We start from the raw sequence: 23,655 nt of genomic DNA on the forward strand, positions 1-23,655 counted from the left end.
TTATATCCCTAACTGATCCCATAGCACAGAAGTCTGTGGCAAGAACAAAAGCACATTCTCCTGCAATGTTACATCATCTTCCTGTGCAATACTGTGTTTTTTTCAGTGTGTGGCCATGCACCTGCACACACCAAACTGCTAAGTTTTCATAGAATCAACCAGGTTGGAAGAGACCTCCAAGATCATCCAGTCCAACCCATCCCCCAGCCCTGTCCAGTCAACCAGACCATGGCACTAAGTGCCTCATCCAGGCTTTTCTTGAACACCTCCAGGGACAGTGACTCCACCACCTCCCTGGGCAGCCCATTCCAATGCCAATCACTCTCTCTCAGAAGAACTTCCTCCTAACATCCAGCCTAGACCTCCCCCAGCACAACTTGAGACTGTGTCCCCTTGTTCTGTTGCTGGTTGCCTGGCAGAAGAGACCACCCCCCACCTGGCTACAGCCTCCCTTCAGGTAGTTGTAGGCAGCAATGAGGTCGCCCCTGAGCCTCCTCTTCTCCAGCCTAAACAACCCCATCTCCCTCAGCCTCTCCTCATAGGGTTTGTTTTTACCAAGTAATCTCAGCCTTTCTTGTTTCAGTCGTGCAGAGAACAATATGCTGGGCTTCTATGACCGTTAGCTTCTAGGAGAGAATTGCTGCTTCTTTTTTTCCAGAAGAGGCAGTCATGGAAAGTAGATGTGTTCTGCAGTCATGTGTCAGTGTGAGACAACCCATTATTGCCTTTATGCCCAGTCACTTATAAGCCTTAAGTTTTTCTTCCATTTATTTTTGCAGTAGCAGCTCAGACCCTGGGAACATGTCACCGTGCAAAGAAAAAGTCAAACGAAGCCTCTCTTGCTTCATCCATAGGTGCAGAACTCTTAACATGAAACGTTTTTGCGTGATGCTCCTCATTAATCAAGGTTATTGGACAATTCCACTTTCAATCCCCAACTGCTGTAAACCTCATGCAGTGCCTTTCAGAAAGAAAACTACAACATGAGAACAGAAATAAAGAAGCGAACAAGTACTGCATTAGACTTGTAAGGAGCAGACATCAGTTAAAAAAGAGGTTTATAAAAGAAAGGTGAGCACTAGTTCTGAGGCAGTAATACAAATCCACTCATTAGAAGAGAAGGCTCAGGGGTGACCTCATTGCTGTCTACAACTACCTTAAGGGAGGTTGTAGCCAGGTAGGGGGTTGGTTTCTTCTGCCAGGCAACCAGCAACAGAACACAGTCTCAAGTTGTGCCAGGGGAAGTATAGGCTGGATGTTAGGAGGAAGTTTTTTCCCAGAGGGAGTGATTGGCATTGGAATGGGCTGCCCAGGGAGGTGGTGAAGGCACCATCCCTGGAGGTGTTCAAGAAACGCCTGGCTGAGGCACTTAGTGCCATGGTCTAGTTGACTGGGTAGGGCTGGGTGATAGGTTGGACTGAATGATCTTGGAGGTCTCTTCCAACCTGGTTGATTCTGTGATTATAGAAGTGACTTAGCCAGCCACACACATGCATGGAAGACAGAGCAGCACTTTAGGTAGGGTCTGAATTACTCCTTCTGCTCATAAAGTACATCCAAAAAAGGATGTCAAGCACAGAGGTAAAACTAGTGATGAAACACTAGCAGTGTTGACTTTTCTGGAACACAAACCCCATGAGGAGAGGCTGAGGGAGATGGGGTTGTGCAGCCTGGAGAAGACTCAGGGGGGACCTCATTGCTGTCTACAACTACCTGAAGGGAGGCTGTAGCCAGGTGGGGTTGGTCTCTTCTGCCAGGCAACCAGCAACAGAACAAGGGGACACAGTCTCAAGTTGTGCCAGGGGAAGTATAGGCTGGATGTTAGGAGGAAGTTCTTGCCAGAGAGAGTGATTGGCATTGGAATGGGCTGCCCAGGGAGGTGGTGGTGTCGCCATCCCTGGAGGTGTTCAAGAAGAGCCTGGCTGAGGCACTTAGTGCCATGGTCTAGTTGACTGGATAGGGCTGGGTCCTAGGTAGGACTGAATGATTTTGAAGGTCTCTTCTAAGCCGGTCAACTCTATGATTCTTCTGCTCCCTCACCATTCCCTCTTAAGCCAACACCCCTCCCAGACAAGCTTTATCAGTTGGAACCTCCCCACCGAGGCCTGCTAGCGTGGTGCTGTGTAAGAAACCCGTCCGAACTCAGCAAAGCGTCAGCCTTATCCCAACACTAAGCACTCACTCAACGCCCTTCTCCCTCCTCTCTTTTATACCACCGCAGGCTGCCAGTCACAGCTATGCTCAGTTCCCATTGGTCACCAGCGTGAGGGGCGGGGCGGGGCCCGGCCAGGACGGCTCTGGCACATGCGCAGTGCATGCGCTGCGGCGGCGGGCGGTAGGTGTTAGCTGCGAGCCGGTCCCGCCGCCGCTCTTGGCTTCCCGCTGCTCTTGCAGCCATTGGCCGCTCCTGCTGAACGTTGGGCTGACGTAGCATTAAGAAGAGGTCAGCCGTTGGCGGCGGCGGCGACGGCAGCCGGGAGGGTTCATCTGGCGGCGGGAGAAGCGGCGGGTAGGTGTATGCAGACTCCCAGTGGGGTTGATTTCCTTCTCTTGTGCTCGGCTTCTTGCCAAGGGGCTGAGCAACGGCGAATTTTCTCTTCTCGGTGTCCGTCCTCTTCTAGGGCTGGTCGAGCGGCAACGGCTACGGCCCCACCGACTCACTAGGAGCGGTTCGAGCGGGCCCGGGGCCTCCAGTGCAGCGCTTGTTGGCGGCGGGGTTCTCCCGGCGGGCCTTTCTGTGCATGTGCTTGCTCCGTCCGTCGCAGTCCTCCAGGCAGCCGCGCCCTGAGGCGCTCATCTCAGCTCTGAGCCGCCGGTTGGTGCATTGTGCTCCTCCTTAGTTCTTAACGCTGCTGCTTCTCTTCCCGACGAGAAGCGCTTTTTGCTGGCTCTGCTGGGCGCTCCGAGGTGTTAACGCTGTTTCCAGGATCCCCTAGTACAGTGCCTCTCGGGGAGGGTGGTTTAGTTTTAACCGTCGTGCTGGTCTTGGCTGCTTTACTGGGGCATTCGTGCGATCAGATGTTGCACTTACAAATGTTAGATCTAGACTTTTGTTACGTACGTCTTCCTACACTTTCCTCCTTTTTTGTTCTTCCCCTAACGATCTGGTTTGGTAAACTTTTGTTTTAATTATCTTCAGCTGAATAGGGGAGGGCCAGCAGGTACAGGCTGGATATTAGGAAGAAGTTCTTCACAGAGTGATTTGCCATTGGAATGGGCTGCCCAGGGAGGTGGTGGAGGCACCGTCCCTGGGGGTCTTGAAGAAAAGACTGGATGAGGCACTTAGTGCCATGGTCTAGTTGATTGGATAGGGCTGGGTGATAGGTTGGACTGGATGATCTTGGAGGTCTCTTCCAACCTGGTTGATTCTATGATTCTAACCGTGATATTCTGCTCCTCTTTATCTTACAATGAGCTTGAGATTCATTAGCTTAACTACCAAAAGTATCTCATGCCTATTTAGCTTAAATACCTCGCCTGATTTCTGTCGAGTTTGGTGTGGGGTTTTTGTTGTTTTTGGGGGAGAGTATTTCCTTGTGGTTTGGGCTTTTTATGTTACTGAAAAGAAACTTTACCAGGTGTAACATGTTGGTTAAATTATTCGTGCTACGTGGACAGTTAGCTAGTCATAAGCTTTTGGGGTTTTTTTTAAGTGTCTTTTAAAGTCCTTGGCATGTTTTGGGGTAATATTTTCATGGATATAAATATTTAAAGGTAGATAAAGATTTGGAGAGGGACCAATCTTGGACGAGGCTGAAAAAGTTTGTGGTGCCTGTTGTTTTGGTGGTGGTTTTATCCCTGTGGAATGAGAAGTATAATTGCAAGGAAGGAAAAGCTTAGTGGGTGCTGGCAGGGCCGCCCAGGGGCACACATTGATTGACCACTTAGCTGAGCTCCAGCTGCCTTCCCTTTTGAAGTAGCATAGATGTGTCTCCTCCCCTCCCAGCACAGCAATTTCTATGAAACTCTGAATATGCAGACTGTAATTATTCTGAGACTGTTTCTCCTCTAACAGTTCGGACTTAAACTGGCCAATGACTTGATAAGAAAATGGGAAAGAGCAGAACAGACACTGTCATCACATAAATCACATTTCCTTCAGAAATCAGCCTAGGAAAACCCATCAAACAGCTAAAACATCACCCAGAAAAGCTCAGCTCCAGCAAGGACACACACTCAGCACCCATGCATGCTATAGCAATGGACATTGATGCCAACCCTAACTAAACTGTCTTTCAGGGTCCCTTCCAGTCCCTAACAATCTGATTCTCCACCACACCTCACGTTCCTAAAGCAGTCCCTGCTCCCCCCTGCTCACCTTTAACTCTCCCTGAAGAGCGCCTCTTCTCCACCACCATTCTTGCAGCCATCTCAGAGCCCAAGACAAGAGCCTCAAACAGCTAAAATACCCTGCAAAAGAAATCAGCTCCAGCAAGGACACACACCCAGCACCCGTGGATGATGTTGTACGTTGCAATGGTTATGGAGCCTAACCCTAGCGAGCCGGGGGGCCACCAGGCCCCCCGGCCTTTGAAATCCTCCACCAATTCACCCAGTGCACACCATGGGCACTCACCAGGGACGCCAGGCGGAGGATCCCTTGGCCCACAATGGGCCTAACTTGGGGCTTCTGACCTTCTGGGGCAGAATATAAAGGGGAGTGGGCAGGGAGGGCAAAGTGGTTGCACCTGGGGTGGGAGGAGACTCCAATAGCCAGCTAATAGCAAACGGCATCACGTGGTGGCATCTGATGTGTTACCATAGGAAACTAATTAAATGGTGATTGATTAATTACAAGCATAACAGATGATAGCAATATCTGTAATCAAAGCTGATTACATAATGCCCAGATCAAATAGCACAATGAAGATACGTATTTGAATGAATCTTGCTGGCTAAAGCACATCATTTAATTTATCTGCTAACGGGGGCAATGCAGTGACTGACAAAATATCCTCTGTGTTGAAAGAGGATGTGTTCAAAAAGAGACCTGAATGGGGCACTTAGTGCCATGGTCTGGTTGATTAGAAAGGGCTGGGTGATAGGTTGGACTGGATGATCTTGGAGGTCTCTTCCAGCCTGGTTGAGTCTATGATTCTGTGAAGACAAGAAATGGTCTGTAGAAACAGCAGATTATAGATCCACAGTGAAATCTCCAGGGGAGCATCATTTGAAATGGTTGCTTAAGAGAACTTGAATAAAATCACACTGACAGAATTTTTATCATTCAAATGAAGTGCTTGGCATGCAGACTGTTGGAGTTTCACAGCCTTCAAGGCACAAAGCCTTGGACTGCAGCAAAAAATGTTACCAAATTCAGTATCTTATGAGTGTTATGAGAATATTTCAGTAAGAAGCAGCTAGCAAAGTGACCATCTTGCTTTACTGTGTAGTGGCTGTTTTCAGTAGGATTAAAAGAAGAAAATCCTAGGTTTGGAATGCTGTTCAGCGTTTGCTTTGCAGGTGTGCCTGTCTTGTCTACAGTGTAGACTACGAACGTAATAGTGTTGCAGATTTTGCTGCATAGCATAATAGTTCAAAAACAATGTATGTTGTGAAAGTGACAGAGAATTGAGTACAACTGAAGTAGAAGTGAACAGTTGTAGCCCATACTCATAGATACTATTATAGATTTATAAGATCATGGCAATACCTATTTTTTTTTCATATGTGGTTTACCCATCTAATTTTTGCAGTTTCTATTTTTCATCTTGCTCTCGTTAGAAGTTGATAATTCAGCGTTTCCAAAGATGAAAAGGAAAATTGCCAAAGTTGGGAAGCTGAGGCTTAGTCCTAATGAAGAAACCATGCTTCTGAAAGAAGAATATGAAAGAAGAAGAAAACTGAGACTACAGCAAGTATGCCTATGTATTTTCATGTTGTACATTTAATTAAACAGTGCAATTTAGGAAAATTAATTGAAAATTTTATTTCATGTTAACTACATTTCAGGTTCATAATATTTTAGACTAGTTTTATATTTAGTTTGTGAATGACTTTCCTTTTCTCATGTTAATGTGTTACCAAGTGAGTATTTTGTTTGTGATACCTTCTCTGTTAGATTCATTTTGGCATCCTGTTCAGATTCTCTTCTCCCTTGCCAGCTTCCTGGTATCTACCATTTTTATGTGGCTGTGAACATGCAGTTGTCTTTTTTTTTCTGCAGATGTGCCACTTGTGTAAAGATTGATACCTTTTACAGTGTTCCACTGTTTCCACATGGTCACAACTGCTACTTTTCACTAAAATTGAATAGATGCAATGTCATAGCTTGAAACACTTTAAGTGATGCTCCTTTCAGAATGTCTGAGCAGTGTGCCTTTATGTTCTTCAGAACATATAGAATCATAAAATGCTGGAAATTGAAAGGGACCTCCAAAGGGCAAGTCCAACCCCTGTGCAAAGCAGGACCACTTAGAGTAGGTCATATGGGAATTCAGCTAAATGGGTTTTGTAGATCTTTAGAGAAGGATGCTCCACAACCTCTCTGTTTCAGTGTGCTGGCATGCTCTCAGTAAAAATGTGGTTTTCTCATGTTGAGATGCAGTTTCCTGTGATTGAGTTTTATGTCCATTGGGTATCACTGAAAAGAGGCTGGCTCCATCCTCCTGTCTGCCACCCTTCATCTACTTGTAGAAAGTAGAAATTTGGACTAATTTATCCATGTAGCTGCTGATTTTCTTTGAGCTGTGTTGCATTGTACTAGGAGTCTTTAAGTAGCATTGTATTTTTAGAGGGAAGGGTATTCCAAGCAGTTTTTGCATTTCACTTGCCAGTTTCATCAGTTCTGGACTGCAAGTGAAGCATTTAACTAAAATTAAATTTATTATTCAATATATTAATTTTGAAAAAAGGCAACAGCAGCTTCATTTTCTGTACAGATTGTTACTGGAATAGTAAATGAGATGAAAAGCTTACAGGAGGGTAGAATATGTTGTTGCTGCAGAAAATATCATGCTTTTTAAAGTTGCTGACAAAACAAACACTGTTTCTACAGGTTAGAGAGCAGCAGAAGTATATTGCCTTGGAGATAAGACAGAAAGTGAAGCAGAAGAGAGAAGAACAGCTACATCAGTTAGAGGTGGCCTTGAGAGATGAATGGCAGAAAGCACAGGATCAAAAAATGAAAGCCTTAGAAGAGCTCTATTTATCAAGTTTAAGAGCAATTGGTGAGGGTCACCGACAAGCCAAGGAGAACGTAAGTTCAACAGCTTAATATTATTGTCAGATAAGTTCTTGATGTTCTAGAAAGGTAGTAAATGGGATTTTTTTAGTATTCTTGATCTTGAAGTCTTGGTACCTAAACCAACAGGGGTTTTTAAGACTAGCAACTTAGAAACGTTTATGTACTTTTATGCAGATATCTTTCCATAAGACCAGTATTAAATGGTCAGGCAGGCCTCTCTGCTAAGGCTTTCACTGTTGAGACTCTTTATTTTATGTGGCATGGTGAATCGTAGTTTCAGCTATGCCAGTAACACCTTTTACCTTGATCATGTAGCATCATATCTTTTTTCATTCACTTTTTTGCCCTTTTCAGTGTTCAAGTGACATACAGTCTTGGTAGGGGCTTCAGAGGCCTTTACCTAGGCTGTGAATTTGTGTCACTTCCTAATTCTGCACCTGCAAACTGTTTTCACTTTCTTTAAAATCTTGTGACTTGTGTAGACTCTTATTGGAGGGATCATTGATGTTGCTGAGTAGAAATTTTCCATAGATTTGACTCTGAACCACGTTTGCAGAAATTTGCCATATCATAGCTTTCTTGCATGAATTTTGCAGACTAGCTCACTTTCTGGATTAGTGAGGCATTTAACCCCAGTGAAAGAGAATTATACTTTTCCATACCTTAGTGTCTCTAAATCAACTTCTTGGTGAAGTCCTTCCTTGTGCTGGGATGGATGAGTTTGTGGAAAACTGTAGTACCAATGTCGTAGGAACAGAGACCTAATTGTAAGGAATCATTTGTATTTGTGCATGGTTATAATTCGTGACCAAAAAGTACTGGCTTGTTTTCCTCTGTGCAGTGTAGTCAGCATTGCATAGAGTCAACCAGGTTGGAAGAGACCTCCAAGATCATCCAGTCCAATTTGTCAACCAGCCCTATCCAACCAACTAGACCGTGGCACGAAGTGCCTTATCCAGTCTTTTCATGAACACCTCCAGGGACGGTGACTCCACCACCTCCCTGGGCAGCCCATTCCAATGGCAAATAGATTTTTTTTTGGTTAAAATATGTAATTATATTACCCTCATTATCAAAGAGGTGCAGGAAGAAGGTAAGATTCCACATCAATATTTAGTTATGCTGTTTGAGGAATGTGGGGTGTTTGCTGCTGTTGATTATAGAGATAAGAGAACAAGGAGGATAACAGAGAAGGAAAAGTTACTTAGAGTATTTTTATTCTAATCCAGTACAGAGTAATTTTGAACTTGTGGTTCTTGCCAGGAGTACATAATGTGAACTACCACCCTAATAGTATAAAAAATGAGTAAAGTCCTGTATTAAGTGCTTGCAATATTTTTATTATTAAGGAACCTGACTTAGAAGCTCTGGCAAAGCAAGCAGAGGAAAGGAAACAAAAAGCAGAGAAGAGACATAGGAAAGCCCTGAAAGAGCAAAAGTATCAGAAAGAAAAATTACTTCGTGAGCAAGCCCGGTATGCAATAGTTACCTAGTTTTATTCAGTATAGGATGCATTTTACAGTGTCACAAGGTGAAAGGCAAAAATCTTGATGCTTTTTTTGACTGCTTGTTTGTTGTTTTTTTTTTTTTTTTAATCTTGGTATCTTATGGGTTAGGGAATTCTTGTGATCAAAGCTGGATTTTAAGAACTGGAGTTTTAAAACCAAGGCAAAAATGTCAAGTGTGTGGACTGGCCTTAGAGACTCAGTGAATGGGGAATCTTGACTCTCTGTATTGCTCTGTTCAATCTAGATTGATGACTAACAGCTCTTCAATAACATATGAAGTGTTCTCAGGCCAGTTCCTCTTGGAGTGTTATCCATTTTAAAATAGAGCATGCTGTATTTGTTCTGCTCTTCCTTCTTAATTATTTTTTTCTTGAGTTGGTATGAAAAATTACTTGTGCACTCTTGGGGATAGTTGTACTTGAGAAAAGCTGAACCATATTGATTTAATACTTAGTTTTGTCTATCATTTGAACAATTAAACCATATTGAAATGATTCAATACTTTCTGAAAACTAAAGTGAAAAGCAGATTTTGGTTTCTTCTTTAGAAGCTTCTGTATATAAACATTTTTGCATTGCTTCAAGAAATTAATTTTCCAATGCAGCCTTCTGGCATAGGTTCTGTTGATGGCTTAGTCTGCTTACCCATTCCTGTCTACCAAGCATTCAATTCAGGTACATCTGAATCTGTCTGGTTTTAGGTTTGCCTTTTGTTTTACACATTGCTGTCATTGTTGCTTGAATAATTTTCCTTGTCTACTCTGTTGTTTGTTGTTGTGGTGGTGGTATTTTTGTGTGTGTGGTTGGTTGGTTGGTTGGTTTGTTGGGGTTTTTTGGTTGTGTTTCTGTGTTTTTAATTGTATTTTTTGTTCTTGTTTTTCCCCAAGACGAACAGATGCTCGTAAACATGCTCTGGAAGTGGAAAGACAAAGAGCAGCCAAAGTTGCAAGCTTGCCACCTCCTCTGCCACATCCTCTTGAGGTTTGTATTCATGATGTTACAGTGATCACAATTTCAGGGTATCATACAAGATAATTATTTATTGGTGTGACTCCTCACAACAGGATATCCTAAATTGCTATTTGCATACTATAAAGAGAGTAGTTCAGCAGAAATAAAATGAATTCTTTGTTAGCAGGCTTCTTACTACTAAGCTTTGGTATTTACTTCTGAGCTCTTGTTATCTGAATTATATTTCTTGTCATCTGAGATCTTACTTTTGTGCTTAATGTGCCTATTAAACTTTATCATGACCTCATTTTCATTTAATAGCCACGGTGGTATTAAACTCCACAGTGATCATTCTCAACAGGTAAACACTGCTTCAGCCTTCTCTCATAATGATGCAGTAGCAGCATTGTGTTAAGTTCTACAGTAAGGAAGTTCTACCTTTTTAGTTCTGGAGTGGAAGGTGATTGGATTTTTTGGCTTTTTTTTTTGTGAGGGGTAAACTGTTTAATTTTAATAGTACAGAACCCGATTCTACTGGGGAGGAAAGTAGGTAAAAACATACTTTTAGTTCTCACTTGTACCCTTTGTAGAGGGCAACTTTGTACCTCTTTACTGCTGCTTTAATTTTGGAGAGGTTTTGTGCAGGTGTAGAGCGTTATGTGCATTTTCACTTTGCAGTTAGCCAAATTTAACATAACTTCGTTAATGCAGAGGGAAAGTTGCCTTTTGTGGTGTTGTGCTCTTTCAGACCTTCTCATTCAGAGGTGTTTAGACCACTGGCAAAAAAAGATAAAGGATTGAAGTATAATAGTCCTTGGAGCTTTTCCCATCTACCTTCAGCACATAGGTATAGGTTGTTGTGTTGGGTGATAAGAGTTTGGTACTGATGTATCTGGAAAAAAACGAGTGAAGCTTCACTCACACAGTTTTCAGATTAACTAGAAGAAGTTGCCTATATACTTTGACCTGTATCCATTAGTATATGTTTCTGTCTAGGTCCCCTCACTGGCTGCCCAAGGATTTTCTTTTTGTGAGGTTGGATGAGTGAGGTTTAAAGCAAGTGTTGTAAAGGAGTGGTGTGTTTGTGGTTATTTCTGGAGAAGCATTTGCCAGTTTGGGATTTAGAACAGATGGATTGAGGACCTGTATTGTAGGGTCAGGTAAATTTAGTCTTTCACACTGCTGTTTTCAGTATTGTTTCATGTGACCTGTTCCTAGAGTTTCTGCTGTTACCAGTTAAAATATTGACTATTCCTATTTTTCAGATGGTTGCTCAGCTTGATCAGAGTGTGCAGCAATGCTTTTCAGTTACATTTGCAGTTCAGAATGTGCTTTATGTTGCTTCTGTTAAAAATTTCTAATTGGTGAAAGTCAACTGCATTTAACATGCATGTTTGTAGATGCTATAATGGCCAAAAGGACCATTGTAATAGTTCTCATCTAGCAACTCTTTCCATTTTACAAATGCATAACTTCTTTCTTATTTTGTGGTGTTTTTAACCAGGACAAGCATAAAGATAAGGGTTCTAAATTTCATAAAGGTTTTTTTTTGACAAGTGTTATTTTGCTAGTAGGCATTATTATGGTGTGGATCTATGGTTGCCCTGCTTTGAGGTGAGCGTGACAGCTGTTGTAAGTCAGATTTAATATTAGTAGGTTAAATTCAAGTGCTTTTAAGGTAATGCTTCTGTAACATGGAGATAGAGCTCTCTGATAAATGTCAGTTTACATGGAGGAATTTGCTTTAGGGGGTGGTGTTAGGTGCTTTCAGTTGTTAAGCTATCTAGATCTGTCTTGTGCTGGTGTCTTTTATTATTGAATGTATGTAAAGTTTTCAGCAGTGTTATTAGGAGAGAAAATTGCAGGGGAGAGGGCTTCATTTTATACTGCTGCATACTACTAATAGAAATTGGAGTGTACTGATCACTTACCTTCTGTTTAATTGCTTTGCTGTAGATACTGTTCTCTGGTAAAGCTGTAATTCTCCTTTTGCTTCCTAGAATTTTGAAGTAAAAAAGACTCCTGCAGTGAAGCCCTCTGGTGCTGACAACTTTTCGGTTACACGTTACCATATTTCCCAACTTTATGTAGACAGAGCAGTGGATGGAGAGCAGGTGATTGGCTCCTAGTGCTTTTTATACATGATTCCATATGTCTTTGTTTTATACTGCTTAAGTGTATGGATATCAGCAATTCAGTTTTCTAGAACTCATTTGAAAAGATGAACTTGTCTAATGGCTGCCTTACACAATTTACTGATCAGGATCTTCGGTGGGGAAACTTGTAAAGCCTGTTACCTGCTCCTGACAGGTATCACACCTGACAGTCCCATGTGAACAGACCTTTGTAATGGAGTTCATAGGCATGATGTTGGAACGCTCCAATCTTCTGTTTTGTGTCCTATGCTAAATCAATATCTGCAGTTGTCATTCTTTTTTCTCTTCCCATATTTAACAATGTACTCTCAGTCTTCATATTTGTGTTGATCTGTTCATACAGTCAACAGTTTCAGCCTGCCAAAGTGGCAGAAGTCTAACTTGGGAAAAAGAATGATGAATATATTTTTGACCAAAGGGAAAGTTTACTCCAGTTTACAGCACACTCTGACAAAGGCCACATTCATATCAGGAGAAGGAGTGTAACTGGAAAAGTGAGAGGTGGAGCAAAAGATTAGTTTTTGGAGCTGATCATTGAATTAAGGTCCTGCTACTAAAAAGTGAACCAAACAGTTTGATTGATTTGTGATACGAGACCACAATCTAAGTTCCTGTGCTGAAGCAGTCTCTTTTAGACTAGAAAAGCTGTCTCAGTGCATTCATAAAGTTTTCATTTTTCTTAACATTTGAAGGGCTAGGCCTAGACAGTAAGAGCAAATCGTGCAGTTTGTTCAGCTTTGTCATGAGAATTCCAAAATGTTAATCTTTGTGACCTTGCTTTTTTTTTTTAAAGCTTGACCTTTTCCTGATGTTCATGTGTTAGTGATTCCTTATTTAAAAGCTGCAGGTTATTTCTGGTTTCTCAAATGAATCATAGAATCATAGAATCAACCAGGTTGGAAGAGAACTCCAAGATCATCCAGTCCAACCTATCCCCCAGCAATGAAAATGGTTCTGGATTGTTTCCACTCTCCCATTATTTAAAACAAAACAGAACTAGTCAATTTGAATTACTGACTGCATTATTAATTTTATTTTGTATTCTGGAAAAAATAACCACTCTGCTGTTAACAAATAAATCATAGAGGTGATTGTTCCTAGTAAAGCTTGATACTGAACACTTTGACACTTAGATGTATGGAATGTGTAAATATGCCTCTTTTTTACTCTCCAAGTTTGGTCCTGCTTGCACTCAAGAATTATAAGGTGTTCATATGGCAATATATGTCTTGTCTTAAAGTGCTTTTGCTGCAGAATTGCTCATTTATTGTTACATAAGCTGTAAACTACCATGTGGTGGTAACTTAAACTTCATGGACTAAACTATTGATTGACTGCCAGCCAGATGCTCGGTTAGCTGCGGAAGAAGAAGGGAAACGTTTGGAGGAACTACACAGAGAGATAGAGAGGGAGAGAAAAGAACAGCTTGAAAAGGCACATCTCAGAGGAAGTCATGCCTTGAAGAAGGTCCATTTGGCTCAGGTAGGCAAAGTAATTGTGGCTGTTTCTAATGTCAAAGTGATCAGTGATTAGTAAAGGAATTGTCATTACAGGAGGAAAATTGATGAACTAAGTGGATTTTTAAGAATATGTTTTAAAAAACCCTGAAACAACAAACCCTATTTATTTTGGCTAGCTGGAAGGAGGCAGGATGAATGAACATCCTTCAATTTTTGTTGTATTTTGTTGGACCAGCTATTAACCAACATGTAATAGTCAAGCTAAACTTATAAAATCTGTTGTGAGCTCTGCTTTTCTACATCGGCTTTAGCTGGAGTTGATTATTCTGTGCTTCATCAGGAAAAAAATTAAGGAAGCAACAACTTATTTTTGAAAACTTTTCGAAGTTTTAACAATTGAGTTAATGTATAAGTTTGGAAATAATACATTGTTTCCTTTAAGACCTAAAAGCTGCTATGAAGAAAGGTCTTTGACTAGAGATATACTCTGGAATTTGTTATATTGTCTTTAACCTTAATAAATATTTCTGGAGGCTAGAAATTATAAAAGCGTCCTGACTTGAGGTGATTTGCCCTGAGGTGTGTAACAACTAAAACAAGGCACTGTCAAAATATTACTGGTGCTCCTTAACTTAAAAGATAAAAATACAACTAAACTTCAGATGACGTTGTGGATTTTCTAAGTAATTTTCATATGTAATAGTAGTGTACCAAGATAATTTAATTGATGTCCCTAAAAAAGCACCAACTGCTGAAGTGTATAATAACAAAAGTAACTTGCCAAATGAAGTACTCATTTACCTCATAAAATTATAGAATCAACCAGGTTGGAAGAGACCTCCAAGATCATCCAGTCCAACCTAGCACCCAGCCCTAACCAATCAACTAGACCATGGCACTAAGTGCCTCATCCAGTCTTTTCTTGAAGGTTTAATTCAGTTGAGGAAAGTTGGGTTAGAGGTGTATGGTCTGATATTCAACATCAGGTCTTGTAGATAGTATTGATGATTTTTATCCTTAAAGACTGGATACAGCCTTCTCCCAAGTCTGAAATTGACATTAAGTATTAGGGATTATTATATGATTAAACAAACTTCATTGTAACTAAACAGAAGAATTTTATCAGTCCTGATGTATAGCTGGCTGAATGTGAACACCAAATGTTTATTATCCCATCTTCATACTTGAAGGACAGGGAAAAGCTACTGAAAGAACTTGAGCAAATGCAGAACAAGGACCGGATGCGTAGAAGACAGATTGTAGCGCAGATGCCACCTCAGCTTTTCATGCCTGCGTACAAACGCATGGAAATGAAAGAAGAATGGCAGAGAGAATTGGAGTTTGCATTTGAAGATATGTACAATGAAGACAAGAGTAAGTAATTTGTTGGAGGCTGGTAGATCTGATAGCCTAGTAGAGGAGAGGCAGCTGCAGCTGCCTATTCCAGTTGGTAGGATGGCCATGTGCTTATTTGCAGCGGGCACACACACGGATGGACTTTCAATGCTTTTGTACAGCTGGCAATGCAGACCAGTACAGGAAGCATAACACTCAGATTGGACACAAGGAACACAAATGGTCTCATCCTGTTTGCTGCTCTATTTGGTTAGAATGAAGTCCTGTTATGGGATATGCATCTGTATATACAGTATGAATGCCTCCAGCAATTGGACCAAATCTACTCAATAACTCCCCCTGAACTCTGTAGCCCCCCATGTACCTTGGCTGTCCACATATGTACTGGTATACTCAAATGTATGCTATGAATCACTCAGTTAAGGGGCTTTAGATACTCACTCTACTAGCAGTTGGCTTACAGTCCTTACTCCAGTTGCTGTCTCCTGAGCATGTGAATCCCCAAGGCCTGCTGCTCTCTTCCAGTTGCTGCTACACAGACCCAGTTGGGTATGTGAGAATATGCACACACAAGCATGTGCTATGGATACTAGTGGTAACTGACCTTAAATATTCAAGTCTGTCCAGTAGCTGGTCCTGGATCTTCTTGTTGCCAGGTGTCTCTGAGATGCATGTGTGTGCAGGTGTGTTTCTTAGTTGACCCTGACACTCAATAAATCTGCCCTGTAGCTGGCCTAGATCTCCTGATCCCTCCACTAGCCAACTCTTGGATTCCTTGGCCTCTCCAGTGTCCAGCCCAGTCTTATGGCTGCTTGATATATAACATATATAACATATATACATGTTGGTACAAAGGTAACTTGGGTTTGACTTGATTTATACAGAGACCGGAGATGCAAAAAGGTTAGCCTCTCATTCAGTCACAGGGTTCAAAATGGAATCTCTTACTTTCTAAACTTCTCAGACAGAAGTCTAGGTGCAGCTGGGTCCTGTCTTAATCTCAGACTTGGTTAGTGGTTTATGGCTAATGAAGCTAGCTCAGCTGATTTCATTAGTCGTTTGTTCAGCATGCTATTAATCATTTACCTTCCATCTCTGCGTCTCTTGTTCATTTGCACCAAAGTTCAACCCCAAGGTTTCCCAAAACAGAGTCTCAGGTGTTGAATGTCGAAGAAATAAATAGTTTAGTAGAGTGATACAGTAGCAGGATCAGCTTAAATTGCAGGTCTCCAGGGAAGGATGAACAAACTTGAACAGAGAGATCCATGGGCAATCATAGCCTTACAGACTATTCTCTGCTTACCACCACCATGCAGTCTTCACACCCTCTGTGTGCCCTTTGATCCAATAGTGATTCCAGTCTGACCTCTCTACTTAGTGAATTCATTCACTGTCTTCAGGCAGTCCAAGTCTTGTCTAGTTGCAGCTGCTGTCAAAGGCTGTAGCCTTGAAGCCTCTTTCAGTTTTTATATGGCCCAGGAGACCCTATTTTGGTGAAGCAGGTACACATTCAGGAGAGGTTCAACAAATCTAGGTGAAAGATTACAGCTTGCAGCATAAGGTGTAGGCAAATCTAGCTACTCGTGTTAAGTAAATAAAGCTAAGCAAATAGTATGCTAAGTTGTGCAACTTTCTAACTCTCAAGTGATTCATTCTATTTGAAATGTACTTATTTAAGCTGAGCAGCTACTATCTGTTAACAATTAGAGGTATCCCTGCTCAAGGAGACAGTTGCCTGACTTGCAGTCCATTTGCCATCCAGGGAGACAAATTTGGCTTGTCCAATAAACTGCTGTTGGTAAAAGATCTTGTTCCTTCTAAGAGCAACCTGGAGAGGTGTCCTAGCTCAAGGGGAGATGCCTGCCCTGCAGCCACAGTACTTAGCAGGGAGAGCTCAAAGGTGTCTGTCTCACCTAGGCTCTTGTATTCATGGGATAAAGTGATTAACTCATAGTCACACAAACTGCACACAGTGGAATAGGTATGCATGAGGTTCCTTGTACCCACAACTTATCTTTGCCCCAAGCTCATGTGTATCGGTGCTCACTGTGCTCTGCTCCTTTGTGGGCTTCTTGGTGAAGTTCTTGGCCTGACTACAGCTCAGGCCTTTATGTCACTTAGAACCTGTACCAAACTGCTGCTCATTTGGTTAGGGAAGGTCAGGTGCATCCATCACACCTTGTGAGCAGCCAAGTCAAGGTACATCTTTTCCCTGATTAAGTTATTGGGATCCACCTGTGTATAATTGTTGTTGTGTGCTGCTTTGTGTGTAAAGCTGTTCATCAGATAAAGTTCTATTTTGAAAGACAAAGCCTATTCTAGTGGAAAACCCTGTAGAATTTCTGAATTAACAGGTGGCTAATGAGCTAAACAAGTTTAAATCTATTTTGAAAAAAAAAATTGATTAAAACTATTGTGAAACAAGCTACTGAAACTATGTAGAGGTTTCTGTAGTGAGTATAGCCTTGCAATGTTGTTTGCTTTTTATTCAGTTACTCAGTTTCTGTGCTTGTGTTGTTTTCATTAGAAATGAAGGGAGACCTGATTTTGCAGTTTGAGCCACAACCTTTGCCAGCCCCTTCTGACAGATGTCAGGATAATGATCTTGATATCTCTTTGGAGCAAGAGTTTGCTTGTGACACTCAGCCAGAATCTGCTTCCAATACGCAGCAAGAATTGGGACGGATTGTAGAAGAGGAGGTCCCCAATGAATCAGAAAGTAATGCTTTTAAACTTTACATTTAATTAAAGCTTTTGTGTTTACAGTAAGAAGTTTTATATAGTCTGATATAGTAGTTTAATATATGAGGTAATTTAAATCTAGTATTAACTAAAATGTCATAGCTACTAACATTCCTTAGTGTCTGTGTATCAGTATCAAGTGGTCTGTGATGTTTATCATGGATAATCTCTAATGATGCTGACTTTTAAAATGTGACTCCTTTTTCTAGTGTGCTTCATCAATATGCTGAGAATAATTTTTGTTTTAAGAACTACACTGTTAGTAGCCACAACTATTCCTATACAATCTGTAGATCATGGGATAATTCTGGTATATGAACTTAAATACATTTTTTTTTCATGTTAAAACTTCACTTTAACAAAATGTGTTTGTTGTGTGTCCTTTACCTTCAAGCTTGTGATTGAGTTGCTCCATCTTGTGAGTAGGCTTTAAAAACTCTGTGTGTGTGTGTGCTCTTTGCATGTGGCATGTACAGGATAATCTGATGTGAACAAGAGTGTTAGTGAGCTTTGCTGCTTGGCCAAGCATTTCTGCCACATCTTTTTGCTGGCACACTCAGTTTTCTGGTTTGTGCTGCATTGTGTTGCCAGTGTTAATACAAAGGAGAGAGCAAGAACGTACAGGCAATTGCAGGGGATAGTACCACTTATTTCTGCAACAGTACAGCCTGAATGATCTGTCAAACACTACAAATAGCTTAACCCTCCTTTTTAGACTGTACAGAGATAAACTACTGCTTCTCTTGCAGCTTATTGTTAAACTTTTAAGACTTGGTGATATCAATTTGTCCAAGTGTGTAAGCAAGTACAAAAAAATATGTGGGTTTTTGTGGTTTTTAATGCAATGATAATCACTAGCCAGAACTCTTAACAGCATATACTCTTTATAGATACTGAAGAAGCAAAATCTCACCAACCTCAGTCAAAATTTGCCTTAATGAAATTGTTGGACAAGATTAGAAGTCAAAAAGAGGAGTGGACATCAAAAAGTGTGAAGGAGATTCAGAGTGAAACTGAGACAATTGAATCAGGCACAATTGCTAGTGAAGAAAACCCACTCTCTGGTTTAGAACTTAACTCTGAGCAACAGGAAAATACAACATGTGAAGCCAAAGGTATGTAATGCATACTTGCATCAGTCTTTTGTGCAGAAGAAAGAGATTTGTAAATGGTGGACTGTAACAAAACTGTTTAATGAATTTTCAGTGGTGACCTGTTTTTCTCATGTTGCCAGAAAGTTCTCTTATCTTTGCCCATGGTGTGTTGTGGATCACAAATAGGGGAGGGTTTTGCTGTTATTTCCAGCTTGCCCATTAAGATCCTGTAAAGAAAAAGTGTTCAAAATAGCTTTGTATCTTTAAAATATTGGCCAAGTTGTTGTCAAGAGTTGGTGTTGCCATGCCTTAATGGGTGTTTGCCTCCAGGAATACAATACCCAGTGGCAAATTTTGGCATTGAAGTTCTATGCCTGCTGATCTGGAAAAGCCAGATGCTTCAGAGATTCACAGCTGGAAGTCATAGAATCTGTGTTGGAGTAGACATCTGAAAGTCATCTAATCCAGTTCCCTCTGCAGTTAGCAGAGGCATCCTCACTGTACTGAAGCTAGCTAGAATGTTTTGATGAGAAGAATTAGATTACAGGCTGTGAAAGAGAAACAAAAGTGATGTCTACTTCACTCATAGGCTTGCTGAGAGGTATAAGAACAAGAATCCAAACACAGATAAGGCACTTCTGCTTGGGAGCTCTGAGCTCCATTTCTCTAGACTCTCTGTTGTCTCTCTGATTAATCCACTTAGCTTCCTAACCCCCTGGCCAAACCTCCAGTTTTCCTTGGGACTGGGGTAAGGTTGAGAGGGGTGGGGGAAGGTGGAAAGGTGGTTGGGAGCCCCTCCTGGTGACTCAGGTTTCTTTGAGGGGAGTTGTGTTTCTGTATTACCTTTTACCTTGTATATTTCTGTCTATAACTGTATATACTGTAAATATCTGCTTGTATATTGTGCTAGCTGTAAATATAAGCTTCATTCAAATTTCCAGAGCTGGCTGAGTCTAGTCTGGGTGATTTCCAAAGTTGGGGGGGGGGCGGGTAGCACCTAAACCACCACAGTCACCTAGATGAGCATGAACTGATGTGTCTGAGCTCGTGTTCTTTTCCTGCTTCTAGGCACCATTCTAGAATACTTCTTTGTAAAACTAGAATTCATAGTAGTTAGACTTTTCATTCTGTTTAGTAGCCAAAATATTTTGGGATTACTTCCCTTTTCTATCCTTTGCACTCTTTGGGTTATGCTGATGCCGAAGTTGGTAAAGGTGTATGCTAAGTGGGATTTCTGAAGTATTAAAGCAATGAAGTTGTGATGGGTTTTGGCTTTTTGGTTTGTTTCTTTTTATTTTGTTAGGAGACTTGTGGGTTTTTGTGTTTTTTTTAAGAGATTAAGTGATTTAGTTCAGTCATGTACATGGATACACCGGCATAACTCCTGGGGTTTGGAAAGGATAGCATGAATTGAAACATGTCTCTGTAGAAAATGTCCTGCTATTTCAAGCTGATAGCACAGGATTAAAACTTGCTTTTGTTGTGCAGCCAAATGTTAGATCATTTGCCCAGAGAGTGCCATTTTCAGACCTTCTTTGTTCCACGAGGTCAATGTGTCACTTTTTATTTCCTCAGGTGATCTTGGTATTAGGCTGCAAAGTAATCAAGGTAGAAACAATCTTGTCCTGTTAGATCTGAATGATAAAGGGTTATTAAGGCCTTATGTATTAGTATTAAAGAAAAAACACAAAAACAAATAAAAACAAACAAAAAACCCCCAGCCAAGAAAAGAAAAAAACCCAAAAAAACCCCACAACCAACAAAACAGCAACAAAAAAGGTTTTCCAATTCATGGACGCAGGCATAGTAGTGGGATGAAGATGGTAATCTTTTCAAGAGCAGTTTATATGTCTTTAGAGAGTTGGGGAGCTGTGAATCAAGATGTATAGAAGATCCAAGATGTTGCCTGACTGCAGTAACAGTTAAATAATGTCTATGTTTTAGAGACTGTGAAAATCTTGGAAAATACAGTTGCTGCTGAAAACTCAGTTCTACTCCATCCTCAAGAACAAGCAGCTAAAATTAGAATGGAAAAGGAGAAACCAAAATGGGTAAGTGTGTGTGTACTTATTCCTATCTCAGTTACGGTGCAAAAAACGTAGTTTACAGAAGACTTCACTGTGCTTCAGGTTGCACAGCAGCTGTAGGCCCTTTTAATGTGCTTGTAACACTTGAAATAAACTGTTACTGTAACATTTTCTGTACTTAACATCTGTGTATTAACTTTTTTAAATGGCTGAGCTCCAGCTGGTGTTCAGAATACCCAATTAAAAAAAAAATAAAATGTACCATGCTACAGGCAAGGGACACCACCATAAGACTAAATGAGCCTTGATTGTAGATTAGTATCTCTGCTTAAGGGAGGATGTAGTCAACCATACACAACTCTGTAAAAACTTTGCTAACCCTGTGCAAAGCATAGGAAAATGTGGGATTTTATTTAGACTAACAGGAAAGATTGCAAACCTTGAGTATCACAGTATCACCAAGGTTGGAAGAGACCTCATAGATCATCAAGTCCAACCCTTTACCACAGAGCTCAAGGCTAGATCATGGCACCAAGTGCCCTGTCCAATCCTGCCTTCTGTACTTCAGTTGGCTTTTGTGTGGTTTGTTTGGTGTGTTTTAAAGTATTTTGTACCTATAACAGTATATATCTGTTTTGTTTAGAATGTAATGGCTCTGAATTATTTCACATGTTTTGCATGTTTCATTATGCTTTCATAACAGCTATTATGTGGTGTTTTCTCTTTTTTTGATAAAGTTGGAATTCAATTCTTAGAGTTACAGTTCAGAAATTTCAGACACAAAAACGTGGCAAAAGCAGTATTGTTTTAGTTAAAAGAGCAGCAGATCCTCTGAGAGTGTAGTTACTTTCATTTTCTCCCACTTTGCACCAGACAGGGTGTATATATTTCTATGTCCACATTTAACTGTTCTTAAGGTCTAGCTTTGTCTTGGGTTGCTCTTCCTGACATCCACGTTGAGACTCTCTCATTAAAGGCTGTTGTTTGCACCACCTGGAAACTTTGCTTTGTTTCTACTCTAAAAGTAGATACCTTACTCCTGCATGTGGATGTAAGAGATTGGTAGCTGACACGTACATGGAAAGGATAAAAGTAAACAAAGCACTTCAGAGATTTGTGGAGTGCTCTTACAATGGTTATACGTAAGCTATTTCTGAAGTTTTGTACAGTGTGAATTACCATTTAAATGTGGGGAACTCTAAATGAGAAGCTCTATAAAATGCTAAGTAGATTTCTGAATTCAATTTAAGAACAGGACTTCGACTGCAGTTGCTGGAAAACTATAATACATCTTGAATGGCTAGATCTCATTTTTGTCTGTTCTGTTAGTTTGAGAACAGATATTAGTGCAAAACTAAATGGGTTCAGGGACTATTAGAACTACCTAGCCAGCAAAACAATCATTGTTAGCTTTGGAACTATTTTTAAAAGACTCTTACAATTCAGAAATGTCTGTCACAAGCAATAGAATTTCTGCTGTAAGTTGTAACAACGTTTGGTGTATGTGTGATTTGTCACTCAGTTCTAAAGGTTTACCCTTATTTTTCTCCTGGATAGTACCAGCAAATAGAGCAACAGAAGCAGGAACAGCTGATGCTGCTTAAACAAATTGAAGAGAGAGCACGTCTGGAGGCTGATTTTCTGAAGATCCAAATGCAAACCTGCTTGGAAGCGACTCAGAAAAAAAGAGAAGAGGAAGAGCCAGGTCAGCTGATGCAAAGCCACTGTGTGCCTTCCACTCACCAGCAGGACAAAGTGGAACATGAGGTGAAGAGTTGTAGAAAACTACTTTGATCTCATTACTGTCTACAACTACCTGAACGGAAGCTGTAGCCAGGTGGGGGTTGGTCTCTTCTCCCGCACAACCAGCAACAGAACAAGTGGGGACAGTCTCAAGTTGTGCCAGGGGAGGTATAGGCTGGATGTTAGGAGGGAGTTCTTGGCAGAGAGAGTGATTGGCAGGTGGAGTCACCGTCCCTGGAGGTCTTCAAGAAAAGACTGGATGAGGCACTAGTTGATTGGATGGGGCTGGGTGCTAGGTTGGACTGGATGATCTTGGAGGTCTCTTCCAACCTGGTTGATTCTATGATGGTGTATGTATTTTTTAAGTAATCCTTGTTTCAAAAGTCATGATCACCGTTTGCCAATTTTAAATTACATCAATCAAGAGAATCAATCAGGCTTTCTTAGGTTGTGAATCTGAAGTTTGTACATATAAAAGCTTCCTTTTGTCTAATGTGGAAGCTTGTATTTTGCACAGTATCACTGGACTTTGAATGTTGTGGTCCCAAGGACAACATGTTTAAAATACCTGGTAGTAAAATCTGAAAATGGTTATGCATGTACACATCCTTCTCTGAGAAGATACAAAAAAGTAATAAGACTATAAAGTCCTCCACCCCCACGTTTTTTGTGCCTCTAGATCTCAGATAGCTACTTAAAGGATAGGAATTTATTGAGGATGCCTGGGGAGGTGGTGGAGTCGCCGTCCCTGGGGCTGTTCAAGGCAGGATTGGACGTGGCACTTGGTGCCATGGTCTAGCCTTGAGCTCTGTGGTAAAGGGTTGGACTTGATGATCTGTGAGGTCTCTTCCAATCCTAATAATCTTAATGATACTGTGATACTGTGAAAGTAATACTTTTTAAAAACCTTGAATAATTTGCACAACCTTCTGAGAATCTCATTGCCTTGAAAATGCATCTGTGTTGGATCATTGCTTCCGATGTTTGCTGCTGGGTACATTTACCTTTGAGTTAAGCTGTTGTAAGCATCGTTGATGATGTATACTTGACTTGCCAAGAGACACTGTAGCTGTAGGCCATCTGTTCCAGAAACTAATTTAGCTTTGTTGCCTGAGGGTGAAATCTCACAGACTTCAAACAGTAGTACCAAGTGGCTTTTGTAAACTTAAGAGAAATAACTATACCTTAAGGTCGTTGCTTTTAATACTTTTCTTTGAGTCCTCTGTATATGTGCATTTAAAATAATTGTATTTCATTAGACTGGAAGTAATGCCGGATTAGAAACCAGGAGTCACAGAGAAGACAGACATTTGCAGATGATCCATGATTATCAGCAACGCCTTCTACAGCAGAATAGGTAAATTCCTTTGTGAAATGAGATTCTGAGTTGCCTTGAATTCCTTTTGATTAAATTGATGATGTTTTTGCACTAC

General features: G+C 41.0%; 1 protein-coding gene across 1 annotated transcript in view; it reads left to right on the top strand.

Annotated features, from left to right (window-relative positions):
- Positions 1–2,433: 2,433 nt before the first annotated feature.
- The window catches only part of CEP295 (centrosomal protein 295), a 47,025-nt gene continuing 25,803 nt past the window's right edge, over positions 2,434–23,655 (top strand). Inside the window, exons 1-13 of the mRNA XM_064170032.1 lie at positions 2,434–2,509; positions 5,725–5,858; positions 6,998–7,198; positions 8,536–8,660; positions 9,581–9,674; positions 11,645–11,758; positions 13,142–13,282; positions 14,451–14,634; positions 17,144–17,335; positions 18,249–18,473; positions 20,397–20,503; positions 22,043–22,246; positions 23,482–23,579. Coding sequence (XP_064026102.1) covers positions 5,751–5,858; positions 6,998–7,198; positions 8,536–8,660; positions 9,581–9,674; positions 11,645–11,758; positions 13,142–13,282; positions 14,451–14,634; positions 17,144–17,335; positions 18,249–18,473; positions 20,397–20,503; positions 22,043–22,246; positions 23,482–23,579 — 1,793 coding nt within the window. The 5' untranslated portion in view covers positions 2,434–2,509; positions 5,725–5,750. The remainder of the gene's footprint in view (positions 2,510–5,724; positions 5,859–6,997; positions 7,199–8,535; positions 8,661–9,580; positions 9,675–11,644; positions 11,759–13,141; positions 13,283–14,450; positions 14,635–17,143; positions 17,336–18,248; positions 18,474–20,396; positions 20,504–22,042; positions 22,247–23,481; positions 23,580–23,655) is intronic.

This window comes from Pogoniulus pusillus, chromosome 3 (genome assembly GCF_015220805.1).
Source record: "Pogoniulus pusillus isolate bPogPus1 chromosome 3, bPogPus1.pri, whole genome shotgun sequence".
NCBI lineage: Eukaryota > Metazoa > Chordata > Aves > Piciformes > Lybiidae > Pogoniulus > Pogoniulus pusillus.